The sequence below is a fragment of the Apiospora phragmitis genome (genome assembly GCF_038363925.1).
Source record: "Apiospora phragmitis strain CBS 135458 chromosome Unknown utg000007l:1.0-2108841.0:1.0-2111359.0, whole genome shotgun sequence".
In the NCBI taxonomy this organism is placed as follows: domain Eukaryota; kingdom Fungi; phylum Ascomycota; class Sordariomycetes; order Amphisphaeriales; family Apiosporaceae; genus Apiospora; species Apiospora phragmitis.
In genome coordinates, this window is record NW_027117405.1 from 335752 (window position 1) to 357340 (window position 21589).

At 53.1% G+C, this 21589-nt stretch overlaps 6 protein-coding genes across 6 annotated transcripts; 3 read left to right on the forward strand and 3 right to left on the reverse strand.

Moving 5' to 3' along the window:
* Window positions 1-4038: 4038 nt before the first annotated feature.
* PG994_007087 (uncharacterized protein) lies at window positions 4039-4443 on the forward strand (the record flags this gene model as incomplete). The annotated part of the gene is made up of 1 exon (XM_066858496.1): window positions 4039-4443. One exon carries the CDS (start codon window positions 4039-4041, stop codon window positions 4441-4443), a length of 405 nt encoding a protein of 134 aa, XP_066715438.1.
* A 1921-nt stretch (window positions 4444-6364) lies between these two features.
* Window positions 6365-7043, reverse strand: PG994_007088 (uncharacterized protein; the record flags this gene model as incomplete). Its single annotated transcript, XM_066858497.1, has 2 exons — window positions 6365-6587; window positions 7000-7043. 2 exons carry the CDS (start codon window positions 7041-7043, stop codon window positions 6365-6367), a joined length of 267 nt encoding a protein of 88 aa, XP_066715439.1.
* Window positions 7044-7798: 755 nt separating this feature from the next.
* Window positions 7799-8925, reverse strand: PG994_007089 (uncharacterized protein; the record flags this gene model as incomplete). The annotated part of the gene is made up of 2 exons (XM_066858498.1): window positions 7799-8347; window positions 8410-8925. The coding sequence occupies 2 exons, from the start codon at window positions 8923-8925 to the stop codon at window positions 7799-7801; spliced, it is 1065 nt and encodes a 354-aa protein (XP_066715440.1).
* Window positions 8926-10004: 1079 nt separating this feature from the next.
* On the reverse strand, window positions 10005-12693 carry PG994_007090 (uncharacterized protein; the record flags this gene model as incomplete). The annotated part of the gene is made up of 3 exons (XM_066858499.1): window positions 10005-10326; window positions 10971-11174; window positions 12506-12693. The coding sequence occupies 3 exons, from the start codon at window positions 12691-12693 to the stop codon at window positions 10005-10007; spliced, it is 714 nt and encodes a 237-aa protein (XP_066715441.1).
* Window positions 12694-13919: 1226 nt separating this feature from the next.
* Window positions 13920-19151, forward strand: PG994_007091 (FabD/lysophospholipase-like protein; the record flags this gene model as incomplete). Its single annotated transcript, XM_066858500.1, has 10 exons — window positions 13920-14568; window positions 14618-15230; window positions 15287-15578; window positions 15635-16025; window positions 16092-16725; window positions 16780-16884; window positions 16939-17179; window positions 17200-17342; window positions 17415-18001; window positions 18067-19151. 10 exons carry the CDS (start codon window positions 13920-13922, stop codon window positions 19149-19151), a joined length of 4740 nt encoding a protein of 1579 aa, XP_066715442.1.
* Window positions 19152-19891: 740 nt separating this feature from the next.
* On the forward strand, window positions 19892-21549 carry PG994_007092 (uncharacterized protein; the record flags this gene model as incomplete). The annotated part of the gene is made up of 2 exons (XM_066858501.1): window positions 19892-20592; window positions 20715-21549. 2 exons carry the CDS (start codon window positions 19892-19894, stop codon window positions 21547-21549), a joined length of 1536 nt encoding a protein of 511 aa, XP_066715443.1.
* Between the last annotated feature and the right edge of the window lie 40 nt (window positions 21550-21589).

Consider the following 21589-nt stretch of genomic DNA (forward strand, 5'->3'; position numbering starts at 1 on the left):
ACAAATTTCGAGCCTCACCCCGGGGAGCATGGCAGTCAGAAATGTGTCGAAATAGACCCTATATATACACACGCAACAAGAATGGCCACATCCCTATTGTGACATATATCATATGACCCCCTCTGGGGCCCCTGAGTCACGCCACTGAGAGTCTCACTCTTACATTTGCCAGGTTCGGACACCCAGACAAGATGCCAAGTATAGCAACCTCATCTCGATGGTTGAGTTGGCAATGGAATCAGAGAGATATTCATGCGTTTGTAGCGCCTTCATGTGCACTGGGTATCATTCGAGAGCCCAGGAACGATGGAGGCTCAACTCGTGACTAACAATTGAGATATAGAGGTGGTGATTACACCAAGAACTAACAACTGGACCTCTCAGAAGTCTTGGCTGCAGGGTGATCTCTTGGCGTTTAGAATAGTATATGTCATCACCAGGATGCTTGTTTACCGGTACTCTAGATTCTGAAGACAGTCCCAAGTCCTCCTGAAGGAAGTGGTCGAGATGTAGACCACGTTGGCATGCCGCCTGATGTTGGGCAGAGTGCTGTTTAGGTGATTAGTATAGCGGCTTGCTCAAAGGTGTCACGATGATCATCTGTAGGTGTGTACGACAAAGCAGGCTGTGAGGAACTGCGAGATATTCAGGCTCCAAATGCGTGCACGTTGTGTTGTGATTAGCCCCAAATCAGGCCTTGTATAGCAACCACGGTACCCTAGTAGATATGTCTATTATTTTGTGAGACAAAGGTTCAAAGGGGCTGAAATGAATGGACCTGGAGAGGAGCACGATAGGCACCAAACTTTGTGAACCCAGCGGCTGGACGCGCAGGTCAAGCACACGGGCAAAAAGGAGGAAGCGGGCGTGAGAAAAACAATAGTGACATCCCATACTAGGATTCGAACCTAGGTCGCGGCGGTGCCTAAGCACGCCGTGTCTTTTACCACTGGACCATATGGGACTTGACGGGTTTCCTTGCGTTACTGTATGTCGATGATCCTTCGTATTCGGTGCTATAAAGGCGACAACAGCTATGTACACATGCTCGGTAAGCCGACAGCTAGGCCAGGAGGGACTGCATTCTGGCACGAGGGGGCAAAAGCAAAAAGGAGAGAAAAAAATAATAAAGAGATATCCCACACTAGGATTCGAACCTAGATCGCGGCGTTGCTCACGCACTGCCGTGTCTTAACCACTAGACTATGTAGGACTTCTTGTGCTTCGTGGAGATGTGGTATCGGCGATCTGCCTTATTCCATCTTATAAAGGAGGAACCTTATGTGCTACTGCTATTAATAAGGGAATGAACAGATTCGGAGGCATGAAGCCCTAGAGACAAACCTAGACAAGGGGCCCAACAGAAAAAAGAAAAGAATAAAAATCAATCTCATGCACACTCTGTCGCATATTAGAACTTGCACGTGTGAAGATCATAGTGCGCTGTCACTTACAGATGAGAAGAAAAAAAAAGAACGAGGGCCAAAATGAAGCCCTTTCTAATCACTTCCCACACTAGGATTCGAACCTAGGCCGCGGCGGGTAATGAATATCATTGCCGCCATATCCTCTACCACTAGACCATATGGGACTCGTGTTGTTGGAAGACATTGCGTTAGGTAGGTATCGGCGAATAGTCTTATCATGTCCTATGTAGTGCTTTGACGGATAAATACAAGCAAGTAGGGGAGACACCCATGATTAATACTAGCAAGCCACCCAAGCCAAAGACTAAACGGAAGATTAAACCCCCAAAGTTCCTCCCATGCACTGGGAGCTCCAACTCAGGCCGCGATATACAAAACAGGCCAAGTCATACACCATGGGGACGGGTATGTCACCTGCTTTGTCTTCTTTATCTTACCCAGGTGCTAGTGACTTGTCCGGAAAGGATCTTACCAAGAACGGGACATATAGCAGATTAGAGAAACATAGACAGAATAACGACGGCCAATGTTCTTGCTTCAGGTTTATGTACATATTATCCCACCCCTTTCCCAACATGCTGTGGGTAATGGACCAAGGTGGAAGTCCTCTTACGAGTAGTAATCCTGAAATTCGTCTCGTTAGACCCCTCTCAGCGCTTGACCGAGCTAATCTTCCAACATCGAGGGCACTTATCGCCAGCACTCCCTCGCCGTGTTTCCATCGGGGCACTGTCTGTCCCTGCATTTTGGTTTGTTCCAGACCCCTGCTCGACCTGCCGGACTGGCACTGTGTTGGCAGTGGAAACTCTAACATTGCCCGCCCTTAGCAAAGCCGTCCAACATGATGTAGCCAAGCACATGTTTGCTTTATTCACACCAGCCTACCCTTGGCCAAACCTCTCCTTTAAAAGCACATTGGTCCTTTTGCAACGCCACTCGGTGAAGTGCTATCCCCTCCGAAGTTGATTGTGTCTTTGCAACAGCCGCCTGATACTCAATTCTCAGGAGAGTTGACATATCCCAACTTCTGTCCAAGTTCAATTGGTTTCCCAGGCATACTTTCCAATCCTACCTCTGCAGTCTCAGTAAGTACCCTTTGCATCACGTTCATTCATAAGACCATCGAGTTCGTTTGTTTCTCTGGATGCTTCAATTCCCTTTCATCCATCCGCTTGGCAGCTTTACCTGAGCTAAAACAAACGACCGCATGCGGCTTAATCGCATTGTTAACGCTTGGGAACAACCATGGTGCTGCTCGGTTTACTCACGAATGACAGAGAAGACTTCAAAGAACCGCAGCAATTGGGCGTACACCTCAGCGCATCATCATCAATCACGGGGGTACTGAAGTGCAGACTGATGTAAACGTGCCGCCGCTCCTAGCTATCGAGATTGGTGCTAGTGCATGATATAACTCAGTGACCCTGCAACTAATGCGGGAGCAGCCGGCGCCGGCAATGAAGCAACGAGAATTACTCGGTACGAGCTCCGTGAGATGTGCCATAACCCAGAACGCAAGCATGACTCGTCCGCATCCACCGACGAAAGTCTCCCTTACCACCCAAGTCTTTTTGGCGCTGCCATTAGGCATTGGTTCAAGATCGGTAAGTGCAGGAGTATCTTGTCAAACATGCCATCATCGATCCTGCAGCAGATTATTCGACAACCACGAGTATTAAGGCAGATCGACTGGGTTTGATACGACGACCGGCGCTCCGGAAACTGGCTCTGGCTGATGGCAGCACCCTAGGCGCTGTAGAGTGCGTTACGCTACGGCTTCGTCTGGCCGATACCGCAGTGGGGGAGATTGCAATAAATGCCCTCCTCTCTCCAACGCTTCCGCAGGGACGTGTCCTGCTGATCAGACTCACGCATATCAGCTGGCATAATATCGATACCAGGACCGCGAAGAAACAGAGTGGGCGGGAGAAGCCGACCGGGCCAGGCTCGGCTCTGGAGCTGGCATCGAGCCTCGCTTGAGCTCTCTCCTTTCAGCGATCGAAGTATGAGTTGATGAATGTAGACCGAGTCACGTTGTCTTAAAGAAGCCAAGCAACAGCAGTAACAACTCCATCATCGTCGTCCAAGCGCAGCAAGGTGACTTCGAAGTAATGTGTGGCTTTTGAAAAGATAAAAAGAAGTCAAGAAGTAGAAAAGTAGTCAACAATTGCGACGTGACGTTGGGATAAGATTTTGGGGGTCCCAAGCGAGCCGAAGCCCTGGGATCGATCGTTGCTCCATTCCTGCCTACCCTGCTACCCTGACCATATACCGAAAGCATGCAAGCCTCCGTCTAATTGTCTCTTCTGTAAACCAACCTAACCTAGCTGCGTGAGACTTGCATGACAGACTGCCAAGATGACTCTCAGCATGGTTGGATCCTGCTAGACTTCACTTCGGCGTTTTGATTGAAGGGGTTGATTTCGATGCCCCGTAGTTTTGGTAAATCGATAGGTTAGGTGGTGCTGCGCTAAAAATTGGAGACCCCACTTGCCCCCCCCCAAAGCTCAAGCTTCCGCGTTCTTCTCCTCGTCCGGACCTACTACTCTACTATCCAGGCTAACCTCAATTCAATACCACAATCCGCTGCGCCGACAAAACCACGCCCAAGATGTCTTCCAACCAACCCAAGAAGACCCCCAAAACCCTCCCCTACCAGCCGAGGCTCGCCTCCGAGACGCGACCTGGCGGCAGCGAACCAGCACCAGCACCAGCAGCACCACCTAAACGACCAGCCGCTGGCACCACCAACACCGCCGCCGCTTCGCTCCCCGAGAGCCTGCGCGCCCCGAAGCCGCGACCCGTCGACCCGTCCAGCCCGGCCTACAAGGCGGCCTCGCGCAAGTACGTGCGCACCATGATCGCCATGCCCATCCTGCTCGTCACCTCGTGGGTCCTCTTCGACCGCCTCGCGCGCGGCGCCGAGGTCAAGACGTTCAAGGAGACGCCGTATTCGTCCGGCGAGCAGCTGCCGGCACAGCAGGCGGGCGGCAATGGGGGCGATGGCGGCGTATGAGGAGAGACAAATCAATGGGCAGCAGCACTACGGGATGTTGAATGATGATAAATCAGCATCGCATCATGCATTTGGGGGGGCGATTGAAAAAAGCCAATTGCAATTGCAAGCCATGGGCAATTACTTCCGCTGTGTTCTGAATAGACGCGGGGCTACTCAATTGGATGTTACCTGTCTGCCATGGCTCGAGTCGCGCTGAAAGTCCTGCTGGCTGTCGTCGTGCTTGCGGAATGTTTGACGGGTCCAGCCTCAAGCTCCAGTCCTGGAGTTGCGAATGGGAACAACTTCTGCGTTACTTGCTGCGCATACCTCGAGGACTTGGGGGGTACGGAATGCTTGCCCTTGTCCTCTTGAGAGACCTGGCTCCTTGGCTACTCATTCAGGCACGCATGTGTTGACAATGAACTTGGGCATATCACACCAAACAGATTCGGGGACGCCTATTGAGATTTCTACTACTTCAATTGCGACTTGGGGAGTTACTTCAGTCTATACACGGCATTGCGATCCCTCAAGAGCGCCCCTTATGAGAAAACTGCCCTGACGCAAGATGCCTATTGCGGAGGCAAATATCATTGAATCAGATGCAACCACGATGATCAAGCTCGGTGCATCTCTTTGGAAGGAGCCCTGTGCAGGCAGATTGGTCGCCGCAGTCGAACATTCAACTTTCTTGGCCAATGTTACCTTACGCTTACTGAACGGCATCCTGGGCCTGGGTGCAGTCTGTACTCGGCAGAAACGACGTGCCCCGCCATGTCGCTTAATGTCAATGGAGGACGGTTGCGGACTAGAAACATTCAGGCAATTGGAGGTAGCTCGTACAATGGGATTGTGTCTCGCTGGCATCACTACGTGCTTTGACCTGGTCAGAACTAGCTGAGTCGCTCGCGTATCTTCGAGGTTGGTTTCGGTAGATTGGTCACTTATAACCAGACGCTCAACATGCGCTCCTCGAAACTGAGAAACGGGCAGTGCAGGACCCTGTCTTGCCTCGGGTTTGATGAGGCTTGCGCATACTTCAAGGTATGGATACGGAGAGGATGTTAGCTTAAGATCAACATACAGGATGAAAGATTCAAAGCCAATTCTGATATTGAATACATTCCAAAATGATCCAATTCTTCACTTGATCCCGATCTCACTCAGCCTTACTTCATATTTTGTCAATCTCGTATCTTTACTTCTTCGTTTCAAGTCACATAAGACGAGTTGCCGGGTAGAAAGCTGACATTCAGTAGCCCCACGCTTCTGTCATTGGTCTGCCATAGCGTACATCCAATCCTTGTACTGCTGCACACGTTTTTCTACAACGGATATAAGCGCCCGCAAGCGGGAGACATGTCATCGTTCTCATCTTCGGCCATGCTGTTGCCAAGAGGTCATAGTTTTGGGCATGTTGTATGGATGCATGGGTTGCGCAGATGCGGATCGGTGTTAGCTATCACCCTTCTACACTATCTGCACTGGACCTTCCGCAGGAGAGTTTTGGTATGAATGTGAAGATGCAATGTTGATCTCTAGGTATACAGATCCCGGGTCTTCCCGGGCAGGTTCCTCGTCTTTGTCATCGTTTCGCTTCGCCAATCAATCATCCCGGTGGGTATCCGGGGATACCGTAAGTACTAGGGCGTAGCAACAACGCCACCCTGCCTTCGCGCCCTGATATGCGCGGCATCCGATAATCACGAGCTCGTAACTCTCATCAAGCTGCTGCCTTCCAGCTACCTGTTATATCATATCATCGTATTCATTCCCCGACCAGCCCCTCCCATGATCCACATAGGTCGATCGCCAAAATCTCCATATCATTACGATCAATCAGCCATCGCCAAGTGACTTTCCTCTCGCGCGCGCTGGGGCGCCTTATTTTCTCTTTCTTTCTTCCGCCGCGTCTCTATCGTTCAATCCCAAGAAACTCTCAAGAGTCATAATGCGCCGCCGCCAGCTCCTTCAGATCGCCCGTCTCGCCGACCTGGACGCGGCCGCCGGTGGAGGCGTCGGCCTTCTTGGGCCCCTTGGGCACGGCGTCGTCGACGCGGTCCTTGGTGGCTTCGTCTTTCGCCTCGAGGCTGGCGCCCGCGTTATCGGCGGCCTCGGGGGCCTTCTTGCAGCCGATCTGGAGCTTGGCCTCGTCGAGGACGCTTCTGTTTGTTGTTTTGGAAGGTTAGTTACTTGTTGGCGGTGGCACTGCGAAAGAAGGGGCGGTCGTCGTATTGAAGTTCCAATGTGACGAAAACCAGCGGCCAGCCGCTTCCTCTAGGGCCCATTCCACACATGACCTCACCGACGGTAAGAAAGAGCACCGTGTTTGTGGTAAGCGTCTCGGCTCTATCTCAAAAGCAATGCCAGCCGCTTGCCACAGACACGGATCTTTTTCGTAGTCGACGAGGTCATGTGCGGAATGGGTCATAGAGGAAGCGACTCCTGAATCCAAGGACAGTCTAAGAAAATGTGCGGTATCCAGGGAAACAGACTGGCCCATTCACTTGGATGGAAAAGAATGGGCAAGAAAGGAAATAAGGAAAGGGAGAAGGGCGTTCAAGAAAGACGTACTGGGCTTCGGTGCTTTGGCTACCTGTCTCCATGGTCGCGGCCATATTTGTGGATTTATTTAGGGGTGTGTAGGTGCGGTAAGTTTGCGATTGAGTTGTTTGGGGGAATATGGTTTCGAGGGTCTAGGGAAAGAGACTCAGGGACAGGCAGTTTTGGCTTAGGATTATCGTCGTGGGTATCAAGACAGATTGAATAGAGAAAAGATCAAATATTTGAAGAAATCGTGGGCATGTCGCAAGACTTGTAATCGGATTTCAGACGTGGGGTGATCGTCAGGTCGGAAAAAGAAAGCTTGCTTAGCTTCTCAATGCGATCTGACGTAGCCATGGGCCGCCGACGTCATTTTCACAGGCTGTGGGGTTCCTGCTTGCGACAACCCATGACGGGCCACGCGGGCTGGGGCCGGTCTTGCCAGGTACGAACGATCCTGGACGATCTTCCGATAAGAGCCGATCGGGTTGCGCAGGATTGGCGATGGCGGGTAGTTCCTTCTTTCTCCGTGTGGCAGATCACGTCAATTGCTAGGGTCGCTTCGTCTGATTTTTTTGTCCGGTTCCGTTACTTTTAGGCGACCGTAGCTGGGGTCTTCAACGGCGCTGAGTGGAGTGCCTAGGCCCCACCAATTCTGACTACCATCCGTGCTAACAACCTAGGAGCCCTAAGAATGCCCTTTTTCATACAGGTACGTAGGTGGATAGTCTTTTGAAAAGTGTAGTAGCAATATTGAAATACGTCGTGTAAAGGTAAAGAGAACACCCATGATTGTAGAACGCCAGAGGAAAGCCAAGTCCAGCCCGTGTTAGATCCCACCCGTGCAAAAAGTATCCGCGTGCCTCAGGGCGACGTCGGTGCCCCTCACCTTCCGCCTACCCCCGTCTTCATCCCATTTGAAGCACCAGATCAGCAGCATCCCGGCCATCCGCGCGACCCGAATAGCCCGTCCCACTTCCTCCGAGAGTGCCGCCGCCGTCCCGCCCGCCTCCGCCTCGAAGACGCGCCAGAACTCGTCCCGCAGCGGCCCGGCATTGCCGTGCGGGTGCCAGCCCTCCCGGTCGCTGTACCCGAGCACGCTCTCCAGCCCCCACAGCGCGAGGCCGAAGGGCGCCACCTCGGCCTCGGCCCAGTCGATGATGCCGGTGATGCGGCCGTCGGCCTTGTCGACGAGGATGTTGCCCTCGTAGAGGTCGCCGTGCGTGAGGGCGAACGGGAGCAGGGCAAAGACGGCCGGTAGGCCGGTGCGCGCTTGCTGCACTGTCGCCTGGAAGCGAGCGGGCAGGGCTTGGGCTAGGCGGGCGAGGTCGCCGTCGAGGTCTTGGCGCATCTTCTCGGCTGCGGCGGGGGCGACTTGCTGCGGTGCGTTCCACGCTTGGGCAAAGAACCCGGCATCGTGTGTTGGAGGTAAGCAATTACCATACGTGGCGTGGGAAGAGAAACTTGCCTGGCGAAATCGCGCACCGTCTGGAACTGCCGGGCCGCGAATGCTGGTGCCCCCTTCACCGAGGAGTCCCGACACTCGAAAGAACACAACCCCTCTCGCTTCTCTATGACATAGACATGAAGAGGGGTTGATGATGCCGCGTCGCCGATCGGTCCATGATACCTGCACCAGGGCACGAAGTCAGGGTGCACGGCCGCGGCGAGCTCCACGATGGCCATGTCCAGCTTGGACCGCGCGGCGCGAAACTGCACGATGCGCGCCTGGCCCGGGGGGCCTGCGACAACCGTGTAGCTGGACTGGCCCTGAATCGGGACCGGGGTCACGGGCCCGGCGCCGCCGCCCGCCAGGGCCGCGGCCTGGGCGTCGCAGGCGGGCTGGGTTGCGCCGGCTGGGCCGCCGAAGGTGTGGAAGAACTGCTGGATTGAGCCCTCGAGGGTGTAGATCACGGCGCCCCAAGGTGTCGTCTTCTGCGGTGGGGGTGATGCCATGTTGAAGTTGAGTCTTTGATTTGTGGCTGAATCGCTGAAAGGTTGGATGAAGTGTTTGGGGGTGTTTGTTCTAGCCATGCAGGTGATATGTGCGGGCATTCGTAGTTCGGTGCAACTGTCTTCTCCATCACGTGACATGACGCTGCTCAGAAAACAGAGCATGTTTGAGGGGAATTCATATGAGCCATATTCCTCTCTCTCAGTCTCACAGTGAGTCTCACCGCATAAAGCTAGGCATCATCGCCCCCTGGGTGATTCGCTCATGCAAGCCTGCGTAACCCAGGCCACAGCTCTCCTCAACGAATGTAGAAGTTGCGACGGACCTTCTCTCCCTTTAGAGCATGGACAGAGCCTGTCCTTGCATAATGCCATGTACGTAGCACTCGCCCACGAGAAGAAAGTCGTCGCCGGTAGGTCGTAGGATAAAAGGGGTTCTGTAGCCCATCAAAACAACGACAATGTCCCCTTTCAGAGTGGGACGGGGACACAGTGCATAGTATCCGCCAGCTGTAATTGCAAATCTTCTGTTCCGAGCGGCAAAATTAATATCATTCTCCCATTCGTCATGGCAAATCCTATTTGCCAGGGAACTAGTGTAGCTGCCCATTACCACCGGGGGCGAGAGTTGACAAAGGGAGGAAATGCCACTCAGGAACCACTCTGGTAGTTCCAATGGAGTATAGTTCGTGTAAACGGGCGACTCCCAATAGGCACCGCATGTGTCTAGGAATGCGACCAGTGCACTCGACCCCAAGGACTTGGCATTGAATTAGCACATCGAAGACGGCATGCCCGCAAATGTCTTGCCATATCTGCACGAGAATATGTTTAGTCTCCGACGCTAGACAACGGTTTAGGTCAACGTCGACTTCTTTAAAACGCCGCGACAATCGATCAATAACATCGAACGCAAAACCTTGGATACGAAGCGTATCTTGAGATTCGATGATTTGAGTAACCAGGGGAAGGATGCCAGCTGAACCAAGGACGTTCCAATCATCGATCACAAATGTATTATATCTTGTTGCGCGGTTCCAATCCGGTACCCACGAGGGGAGAGTGATCTGGCCTTCTTTATATTAGACACCTGTAAGAGAAATGGGAGGTGGGTGTGTGTGTTGCTTGCCGATGTGCTCAACAGCATTGAGTAGGAATGTGGACTTGGCGTCAGTCAGAGCTCGAATCGCTAGCTCTCGGTACACGTCATTTGTGGGGGATTTATAGTCGGCTTGCATGATCAAGCGTTTATCGGCACCTATACGGGCCGAGTAGTGTCCCAATAAGGCGAACACACGATCTCTTGGATCGAAGCACTTCTGACGAGAAGCCTTGTTGAAAGTATAAAGCTGATGGGCAAAATCCGCATGCATGGCATTCGGTGCTTTGTTCCCCTCTACAAACCTTTTATAGAGTTTGAGGGGGATGCTAAAGCGGATGCCTGCATCTATTGCCTTTGCATACAGTTTATATTTGAGAACCTGGCACGCAGTATGGAGTCTTAAATCTGATGCTTTGTTTGCCCCAGTAGAATTCCACCGGCGTATTCGTTCCTAGTTCTTGCACGATCCATAGTCTTGAAAACTGACGCATTCAATGAGCTTCACTTAGTCTTCAATAATGAAATTTTGCAGTTCGATCATGAAAAGTACGTACCCATGGTTGTTCAAATAGGGTTGGTAGGTGCTTGAGCAATGGTATAAGATCTCCCGAGCTATCATTCCGACTGCCGTGAACGGATGCTATTATACGGAGGGCGAAAAAGGCCTTGTCTGCAAGCTTCTCTCGATCTAGGCCTAGCCATACATGCACCCAGCCAGCTTTGTCGTAGATATCGTACATCAGCTGAACCTGATGGCTCCGTTCCTCGATATTCTCTTGGTTAATGCAGATCTGGTCGACCCACAACCGACGGCCAGGAAGCGGCTCTCCTTGAGCAATGCTGAAACGTAGCCTACGTAGAGCGCCGTCAAGAGTGGTGCTCATCTTGATAAAGCTATCGCCGATTCTGATCCTGGAATAGGTGGTTGTTTTTCCCCCATGCATACGAGAGAACTTGCCAGTATGGACATTCGTCAAGTTTCACAATCTCGAGATCACCGGTCAATTCATCCTCGTAGGCGCCATTGTGCAGAATGAGCATTCTTGTCGTTGATTCTGCTGTGATGGGCTCATATGTATATTTGGGCGCATTGGGTGTGCAGTCTCCCTCCAATAGGCTGCCTTCTTCGGTGCTGTTTCCTTCGGATACACTGTTTCGTGTTAGTCCATCCACTCGGGGATGATCGTCTTGCTGTGCGCCTTTCGATTTGACTAGGTGGAAAATCTTTAGTATTGGCCCAAAGTGATGAACGAATGGGGTCCTCAGGTTATACTGTTACTTATTCCTCGGGTCCGTCATATTCTCTTTCTCAGCTCGAAAGGCATCGGGCATAAGGGTGGTTCTGATTTGTGACCTCCGTTGCGTGCTTTTGCATACGCTTGGTGAACAATGGACAACTAAGAGATTTGATTAAATAATCTGATGAAATAATCTAGTAGGATAAGAAAAGCTGTGATAACTTCCCCGCACCCTCGAGACGGGTTTCTTATCAGTTTATGTACCTGTAAAGTCCAGCTTCTCCTTAACCTTAGCCGCCTTACACTAACTTCATGGCTCGGGGCTTCCGGTCAAATCAATTCCAACCACATGTCTTCTACCTAAGTATGCATGCCAGGACGCTGTGCCGACTCATGTGCAACGGTTTTGATAGAAGCTGACGAATAAAAGGCCAAACCGATTGCGCCCGCAAATAATGGCATGAGCTGATATGATGAAAAGCCTCCGGGACCGTCACAGGCAGTAGTAGACTGAAGCCACCGAATCCACTGCCCTTTTCCTTGCCTTGGGCAATACGGGGTTAATGTGGACTCTATGGCACTCTTCACTGAAAGTTTCATGGCTTGTTAGGATTTCCATTTCAAGAGCCTTGCCACCTCCAGTTGTGCTGCTCCAGGAACACATTTCTTGAGTTCAAGAAGTGCCTAGCACGCTTGAATCGCAATGCAGCTAATGCAGCTGGAGCTGAACGCTAGGTTGGTTGGCAGAAATGAGACCGGTCAGCAATCCTTGTTGGCAGCTGCAGAGGACGAAAAAGCCACCAATGATGGGTAAATAGGCTGGGACAGTTGCCTTGTCAGATCGAAAGTCCGTCAACATTATATTGATGGTGATGATACAAGAAGTATGATAGTTGAGCCATGGGCAGTTCGATGTGCAGCACTGGTTTGTACGAACTATAGAGAACAAAAGATACATCAGTGCAGTTGTTTTATGAACTTAATACATAACTTCATTGGGGTGATAAAGACCTATTTCTCTATTCAATTAAGAGAAATGGTTTTATTGTAAGCATATTTCCTTCCAGCCTCTTTCCCCCTTTCCTCTCACGTCGACCTCGTAATCAAATTAGGTATCTTAGCCCCATCTACCATCTGCCTTTCCGGCCGCACCAGCACAGCAACGTCGTAAGCAATAAAATGCCCAAGGCTCCGCCGATTATGGCACCAATGGCCTCGGGTGTGACCTCTGTACCCGCCGCACCGTCGATGACATGGGTCGGGCGGGGGTACTGCCACGGCAGTTGCGTTCTCGTCGCGTCTGTGGAGGAGCATGCCGGCAGCCTCGATGCAGGCCGCGGCGTTGAAGGGGCGGAAGCTCAGGGGTGCTGCAGCGACCAGGCCGGACAGGACGGTGGCGAGGAACGCGGTGGAGATGAGAAGGAGAAGCATGTTGATGTAGTTCTTCGTTACTAGTAGGTATTGACGTACTACTACTTACCTCCCAGTAAGTCTTTACCTATATACTGGGTACCTAGTTTACTAATAGGGAAAGAAATAATGGGATTGTTCTGTGAGATGTTTTTGTGTTTCTGTAAGTTGGTACGGTCAACGTTTGTCTCTTTTCGGAAGTGACCAGGACCAGCTATTGGTGAGTCAAAAGTCGGGTTGCTTTATATATCGGGAAGGAAGCGGAGGTTAGCGAGAGGCGAGACAAAGGGCGTGTCGCATTTGGTAGTGATTGCGGGACCCAGATGCTGGGGCAAACAAAGCCGAAGTGAGCAACACAGGTCACACACAATGCATTGTTCTTTTGCTCTCCCGGTGATTGTTTTCCCACCCCGACCGTTCCAGAACTTCACCTCCAGAGCCTGTGATTTGGGCAGGCAGCCTGGAAGGGGAGGCTCGCTCTCAAATGAATTGTCCACTTGGAGTTAGGGATGAGTTCCGATGGTTGGTTCTACCAGATGCCAACACCCCGCTTATCTTATCACACCAGATGAAGCGAACAGCTCCTTCCATTTCCATCCAACCTTCCGACGTGGAGTAGGACTGGTGGGGTTTCCAGTGACTAAACCGATAGATGCAACTTTATTCTGACTACCACTGATTTCAATAATAGATCTTTTCACCACCAGCAATAAGAGGAAGCAGACGGCCATCGCCGAGTCAGGATTCAGAGTCGCAACGGTCCTTAGGTTGCATCTCTGCATTTCCCCTCTTTAGACGTGTGTTCCAAACATCGATCGGGATGGAGGCTGCAAGGGCGCTATCCTCCTGCCCGGATTGGCCGAAACCCCATGCAACTGCATCTCAGCCGTGAGCCCAAAATCTCACCCTGCACCGGGATCCTGGCTGATCTGGCTATGGCGTTATCGACCCTTACCAGCTTACTGGTTTTCTACTGCTTCACTACATATGGTCCAGGCTGAGTGAACCTTCACAACACTTGGCCCCCAGCCTAGACAGACCGGGGTTGTCAGCACACCATGAAATGCAGATGCAGCTGGAAGTCCCGAGGCTCTGGCCATGGGCTACCAATTCCCCTCATGTTCCTGCTGGGGCTTTCTCCCGCTCTCACATAATCTGTTCAACTTAGCTCGCGAGTCTTGAGTGAATGCTGTCATCCATTGAAATTGTTAGAGCTTCCAGAGCCTAGCCCAACGGCCACGGTCGCCATGAGTTGGAACCCATCGATCCCAACGCGACAGCGCCAAGGCTCAGGCTCGGCAGCAGCATCAGGGAATTCAAAACCCCAACGACAAGCCTCAGAGTTGACCGACGCTGACGAAACACCCGACATCTTTGAAGATGCCCAAGAACGCTGGGTGTTTGAAGCTTCCCGTGCTTCATCGCCTTTGCCTGCTCCTCCTACCGTGAGCATTAGTCCACCTGAAGCAAATTACATTCAAGCAGGGAGAAGAAGTCACAGTCGCTCCAGCATCGATGCGAGACCCCCACCAGTGCCTCCAAAACCTACACCGCAGCCTACTACCGCCATCCCACTTCGAGCAACGGTGGACGAAGCTGTCGCGTCTAATGCACCATCGCTTTCTGCAGCCAGTACCGAGACCATCTATCAGAAGAAATGTGAACAATGTGAGGAACATGGGAAAGACGTGTGGTATTGTAACATTTGCGAAACCTCTTTTTGCGAGCAGTGTTGGAATGGCCAGTTTGTGCACCGGAAGCCACCACGCGGTGGCCTCCCTCATGAAAAGACAGATGTCGATGTCGCCGAGAAGGTGCAGAATGTCTTGTCACCACCGACGGACAACTGGGTCCGTGAACAGCTCTATAAATCTGATGAAATTACTTCCTGGTTTGGTAGTGTTGCCACCTAGATGGTTGTCGATCTTGACTGACTCTTTTCTAGGCGTCGAGCGACCTGAAGACAATGCGCCGCCGGTGTTCCAAGACTATGGGCGTTTTGCCGACCTGATGGCAAGCACGGATCCCATCCGGAGCCAGCCCAGCTTCATGGAAAGATGGGCCGAGGTTGACCGCGACCGAAGAACTCCGAGTCTGGTCTCATTCGTAGGCCAAACCGGAGCTGGCAAGAGCACACTGGTTAAGCTACTGATTGATTTCGGCCTCAATGGACCTGCATTCTTCCCGACCCCAGTCGTCGGGCCGCGAGGCGCACACCTGCCTACATCCGAGGATGTCCACTTGTATCTGGATCCGCGAACTTGCGAATCGCCTGGTCCTCTCCTGTACGCTGATTGCGAAGGGCTAGAGGGTGGTGAGCGGGAGCCCTTGGGTGCTAAGTTCAGGAGGATGCGACGTGCGCACAAGGACAACCCCAACGAAGCTGAAGTCGATGCCGATGCCCAAGCCAGGAAGGCGAGCAAGATCATATCAGAAAGAGAATTGGAGTGGGCCAGCGAATCGCGTACTCGAAGTCGAGAATTTGCTGTCACCAACCTGTATCCACGACTCCTATACACCTTTTCTGACACCATTGTGTTTGTTCTCCGCAATCCAAGGTGAGCGGCCCCTGTACCTCGACCACTGCGGTGTTCCGTGTTTGACACCCTCGCAGGACTATCGAGCATGTCTTCGAAAAGTTGGTGAAGTGGGCAGCGGCTGCAATCGAAACGTCGTCTAACCAGCCTGTCCTTCCGCATGCAATCATAGCACTGAATGCGTCGGAGCATGACATTGACGTTAAGCTGTGGGATGTCAAGTTCAACACAGAAACCATCCTCGAGGACCTCGCTCACACCGTGAATCGCAATGAAACATTCAAGAAATGGGCACAGTTCTGGAGAGAACGTGGAAAGGCTATTGATAACCTCTTGGATTTGGTGTTGTGTTACTACAGTACCATCCAGGTGAGTACACAGCAAAGTGCTTGGATATTGGCGTTTACCACTCTAACTGCCCCCAGATTATCCGTTTGCCGGCAGACGGCCGCCCCAAGCTGATGGCCGAGCAAGTCGAGAAGCTTTACAAGGCAACTCTCTCAGGCTGCATTGCCGCTCGTGGCGCTCGGAATGAGGTGAGAATGCTTCTGGACGTCGAGGACATGCACGCCTATCTCCAAGAAGCCTTTAACCATTACTCGAAGACACTCGAGTCTCCTTTCGACTTCGTTCAGGCTTCCTTCAGAAACTCGCCGATCCCGCCCGACTTTGGGGGCAACATCCTGAAGCTCGCTCTGGGTATGACACACTTGTGGAAAGACCACCCCCACATCCAAGCGCCACAGATCTTCTCGGAGCTCAGTTATATGGTCGCTTCTTGTATCATGCTTGACTCTTCCCGACACAAGAACAAGGGTAAGCATAGAGCCCAGACGACGATGGTTTAGACGCCGGTCCAGACTAACATGCTCCATTTGAAAGGTTTCGCCGATCAAATATTCCCCAAATACATGGACCACTTGGACGATGCCCTCGAAAATTTCTGCGATCAACATTGGCCATGTGAGTTTGTCAATCCCAAGACGGGAGTGAGGTGTGTCAATGTGCGTTTCGGCCACACTGCCAAGGGACACCAGTCGGCGGACGGCAAAGTATTCGCGACCGGAGAGTATCAGTCCAAGTTCTCCTTTGAGCAGAACGCACACAGGTTCCGGCAGAAGGTCTACTCGTGCCTTACGCAGCTCCTACAGCAACTGACCACAGATTACCGACTTGGAACCTCGGAGGAGAGCGCGGCATTGAGCATCCACCAGACCATGGTGATGCGCAGCTTCTTCCGCCGTGCGACTCAAAACAGCTCCAGCGACAAGACCCACGCCACTCTCACAAGCCATACTGCCTGCTTCTGCTGCCTTTTTGGACAGGCCGAGCATTGCCTTCCGTGTGGTCATGTCATTTGCACCCGGTGTCTCCAAGGGTATGGCGAGCAACGTCATGTCCATGGCTACAGGATCTTCGGGTGTCCAATGGAAGATATTGATGGTGGTCGCGAGGAAGCGTGTACGATCTACCTTAAACCGGCCTCTGCAGGTGTCCGCATACTGACATTGGATGGGTACGTACTGGAAGTCGTCAAACTTATTGGGCTAGAATGCTGATCATTGCTCAGCGGTGGGATTCGCGGTATTGTCGAGCTCGAGGTTCTTGAGCAAATCGAGACAGCCCTCGGCGGCATCCCCATACAATGTTTCTTCGATCTTGTGGTAGGCACAAGGTGAGTGCAACAAAATTTTCGAGCCTGGATGTTCTGGCTAATGTGACTATGCAGTACTGGAGGGCTTGTAGCACTTGGGCTCGGCTCGATGCAATGGAGGGTTAGTGAATGTATCGAGAAGTTCGTGAAGCTCTGCCACGAAGTTTTCACCCGTCGAAGTGGAAGCTCTCTGCCAATCATAGGATCTTTCATCGAGAACTATCACCACTCCAAATATCAGACAACAACCCTGGAAAGTGCCCTTCAGACTGCTTTCACCGAGGATTTGCTCCTATACGGGGACAGCGTCTCCCTGGTACTAAATTGCCACTAAAGGTGGCCGTCACGGCAACGAACCTGGCTGGCAACAAAACCTATGTGCTTGCAAATTACAACCAGCCCAGAGGAGCCCCAAAATCTAGCCATTACCACTTTCAGAGACCCGAGGTTAACGATACTGAGCTCAAAATATGGGAAGCGTAAGTTTTCTTTATTGCCCCTGAGCCTTCGACAATCGGTCACGTTTTTGCTACAACTAACATCACGCCCAGTGCACGAGCAACCGCCGCAGCCCCCCGGTACTTCAAGTCTTTCCACCATGATTTGTCACACAAGACGTACATAGACGGCGCAGTTCTGCACAACAACCCCATACGTATTGCAGATTCGGAAAGGAAGGTGCTTTGGCCCGAGGTGCAGGTACCGGACATGATCCTCTCTCTTGGCACCGGTGGCTCTGCCCATCTGAGTAGAGCCGGCTCTGAGCACATGAGCGAAGCTCGGAAGGGGGTCTTCAATCATGGTCGACAACTTTACAGCATCCTGAGAAACAACATGCAGCAGACACTAGACTGTGAGAGGTCTTGGGACGAGTTCTTTGACAACATGGTTACGGCCCTCTCCACGACCGCATTCACCACGTCAAGGTTCCGACGCCTGAACCCTGATGTAGGAATGATCCCCGCACTGGACGAGAAAGACAAGATTGATGACCTTCGCCGACGAGCTCAAGAATCGCTGAGGCGTGACCGATCACGAATTCAAGATGTCGCAAGGCAGCTAGTCGCGTCTACCTTCTACTTTGAGCTTCTGCCTATTGATTCCGAGCCAGAAAGCGACGGCAAGATTCTGGTCCACGGTCAGTCGATGGCGCATATCAATACCCTTAAAAAGTACCCCGATGCTAACAAGGATGTAATACAGCGCGGATCCAATGTCGACTGCCTCAACCTTCGGTGGATGTGAGCAACCTTGGCAGGCATCTCTTGGAGCGAGCAAGTCAGCAGTATGAGGAGCCGAGATTTGTAATCTTCGAGGACGGTGACCTCGCGCCTCTGAAAGTGGTTCCCGTATCGGAGCGTGCCATGAGTCAAATGATACGGACCGGGGAATTCGATCTCGGGAGGCTACGGTTCCATATCAAGAACAAGATGCGACCAACACAGATTGTCATGCATTTCGGCGAGCTTGCCATGCATCCCATCAGTGGCTTTCCGCAACTTCTCTTTTCCGACACAGCACAGCCCACCTCGGCCAAGCCCACAGTCTTTCCGAGCTCGATGCCGTCTACACGCTACACGCACGGATCGCGACGGCTGAAGCGAACGGCCGGTAGCTGGCAACCGCCAGATCTCAAACGCGTCCAAAAACTGTCCAACCTGAGCATGTTCGCCAAGCGCCAAGCAGGCCTGGGCGACGATGGAGCCGGAGAAGCGGCCAACACGGAGCCAACCCCTCCGTCCGTGTCGCCACCTCCTCGGCCAAATACAAGCTCCCCGTCGTTCTCCTTGGGTGACGGCGTCAACTCGCCGAGCTCCAGCTTGCCGAGGAAGCGTATCGGCGGCGTCCGCGATGCGTTCAAGGCGCTCTTGTGGTCGCCGTCCCGGGAGAACATCAGGATGGAACCCGCGGAGCTGTCGGATGACCTACGCCAGTGGCTCGACAGGTACCGGGATGTAGAGGCCCGGATCAAGAACGCCAACAACCACAACTACAGCCAGAACCAGAACCAGACCGTCAACACCACCACCACCCCTTCCGTGCCCGACGAGCAGCTCGCGTACTCGCTGCAATACTACAACGTCCGGCCCGAGGAGTACGCCATGTACCGCCAGTGGGTGGGCTTGCTGCAGTCTAGCGTTGCGAGCAGTGCAAGTAGTCAGGCCGCACCATTGCCATGGCTGCCGCCCGTGGGGAAGGATACGGGAGGGTATGCGTCGTCGTCGCCGGCGGGGGTGGTGCATGAGATGGCGGCGGACCATGCGTTGCCGGTGGAACTTCCGGGGTGAGGGAGCGAGTGAGCGAGGGGGTCGGACCTGACATATTGCATTGTTGGAGCAGCAACTGCATGGAAGGGATAGCCAGACGCCGGTTTATGTACAACATGAACCAGGTTCGTTTTTCAGTAATCACTCATTGTCATCATAGCCCTGGAAGACATCAGAGAGTATTCCGATATGATGTTCAAGGGGCGTAAGGGGAGAGTTGGGCGCTGCCACAAGGCTTAGATGTTTGGTGCCAGTGGTGATTAGGAGTGGTGACATGGTTCCTTTCGTTTGAGGGCAATGGGGATATGGAGCTTCTGATTGGTGATAGTAAATGGTATGATGATGAATGACTTGCCGGACACAGGAGGGGCCTAACGGAACGAATTCCAGGATTACTACCCGGAAGAGGAGTGATACCTTGCTCCTTTACGCACCGTATAGTGAAAAGGGTTAGGAGGGTATATAAATTTATAGTCACAGTGGCACTCACACCTTCGGGGCTAATCAACAGTCGTATACGCCAGGGAGCGTCGCAACCATCAAAACATCCACCCAGCCAAGCCACAAGTGGTGGGAGAAGAACGTTTTTCTACGGTGAATGAAAGCATATGCTCACAGCCTCGCGCAACAACTTATATATTCACACTTCAACTCTGTCGCCTTTCATAAACGTATTTCTTCCCACTCAGCCCGTGCTACAAAAACGCAGTATCCATATTCAAACTATGTCTTTGTTATTTCATATTCCCAATACAGACACCATGTCAAACACCATGTCAAAACGAACCTCTCGACTCTGGGGTCTCCCATGCTCATTCCCTCAACTACCACCCAACAACTCAACAAACATCGGCACCACCACCATTGTATCCACTACCAACCCATCTAAAAAACGTAATAATACCCCTAACATAGGTATCATAACAACAACGAAAAGACTCAGCAACAACTGGCGGAAAGCCATCGACGCAGTCCGGCGAACCCTGGTCCTACGTTCCTCCACAACAGCCAGAACCCGCTCCGGCGGCACCTGCACCAACCTCACCCCGCAAGCCAGCCAAGCCGCCCGCTTCACCCGAAGCCTCAACGACGCCGTCTTCAGCCCCTTCAGCCCCCAACACGGTTGGCCGGGTCGCCACAACCGCGGCGGCAGCCGCTACCGCGCCGTCAAGGTCCTGCTGACCTACTGGGCCGAGACGGACGACCCGGCCTTCGGCGCCGCGGGGGCCGCGTGCGCGCTCGCGGACGTGTTCCGGAGGCGGTACGGGTTCGAGGTGCTGGTCTGGCTGATCCCTGTCCTGCAGCCGCAGCAGGCCCTCGCCGCGAAGCTGCGGCAATTCGCGCGCGAAGAGGATGACATCAGGCAGCAGCAGTCGGGCGAGAGCCTGCTCATTTTCTGGTACGGCGGCTCGGCGCGGGAAGATGACACCGGGAGCGGAGGTCCCGTCTTGTGGTTTGGAGAGTAAGTTCAATAACAAAAGTTTTAGCCCCTTTTACATCCATCTACTACGCCCCTTTTTGGTTTGATGCAACAACCCACTAACCCGGGATGACGTTTGCGTCGTTCCGCCCACCCCTATTTAGGACCTTTGGCGGCCAGACCATCAACTCCCAAATCGTGCCCCAAATCCTGGGCGCCGCCAAGGCCGACGTCCTGACCCTCTACGACACTCCACACGCGCTGCACGGCTACAACGTGACGGGGTCTGGCCTCTGCGAGCACCTGGGAGCCAGCGCCCACGACGGCGCCGTTGCCGGCTTTGTCGCGAACAGCAATTATTCGTTGTCCTTCACCCGGGCACTGATCCGGATCCTCGACAACCCGGACCGCGCCGCGCACGGCATCGCGGTCCTCGACCTCCACCGCAAGCTCGTCAACCGGTACCAAACGGCGATAACCGCGGCATCGGCAGCAGCAGCAGCAGGTGCCAGAAGCGGCAGCGAGTCGTCTGACGAAGGAAAGCAGGGTAGCAGTAGTGATGACAACGACAGGAATAAAGGCAAAGGCAAAATTAACAAAAAAGACTATGCCATGCGCACCCTGCCCTGGCTCCCAAACGCCCTGCGCCAGACGCCCGTGTACTGCCACCTGTCGCGGTGCCGGCCCCGGAGCGAGGGCGGGCCCGCGAGCATCGTGCTCGCGCAGTTGGGGTATCGTCATCCGCCGCCGCAGGAAACATCATCTGCTGCGCGCCCGAATGAGAATACTACTGCTACACCCCACGGCCAAGGCCCCGGGGGCGTCGACGACGACAAAAAGGAAAACGACGAGGAGGGGGCCGTCGAGGTGACCATGCGAATGCGGATGCGTGTGCGACCACTTGCTGACGCGGCGGATATCAGGCGGTGGAAGAATTGGATTCTCGATGCGCCGCCCGAGGCGAGCCAGCTGGTCCATCTGCAGGCCAAACCTACTTAGGTAAGATTCATAAATCGAAAGACGCGTATAGTAACTCTGA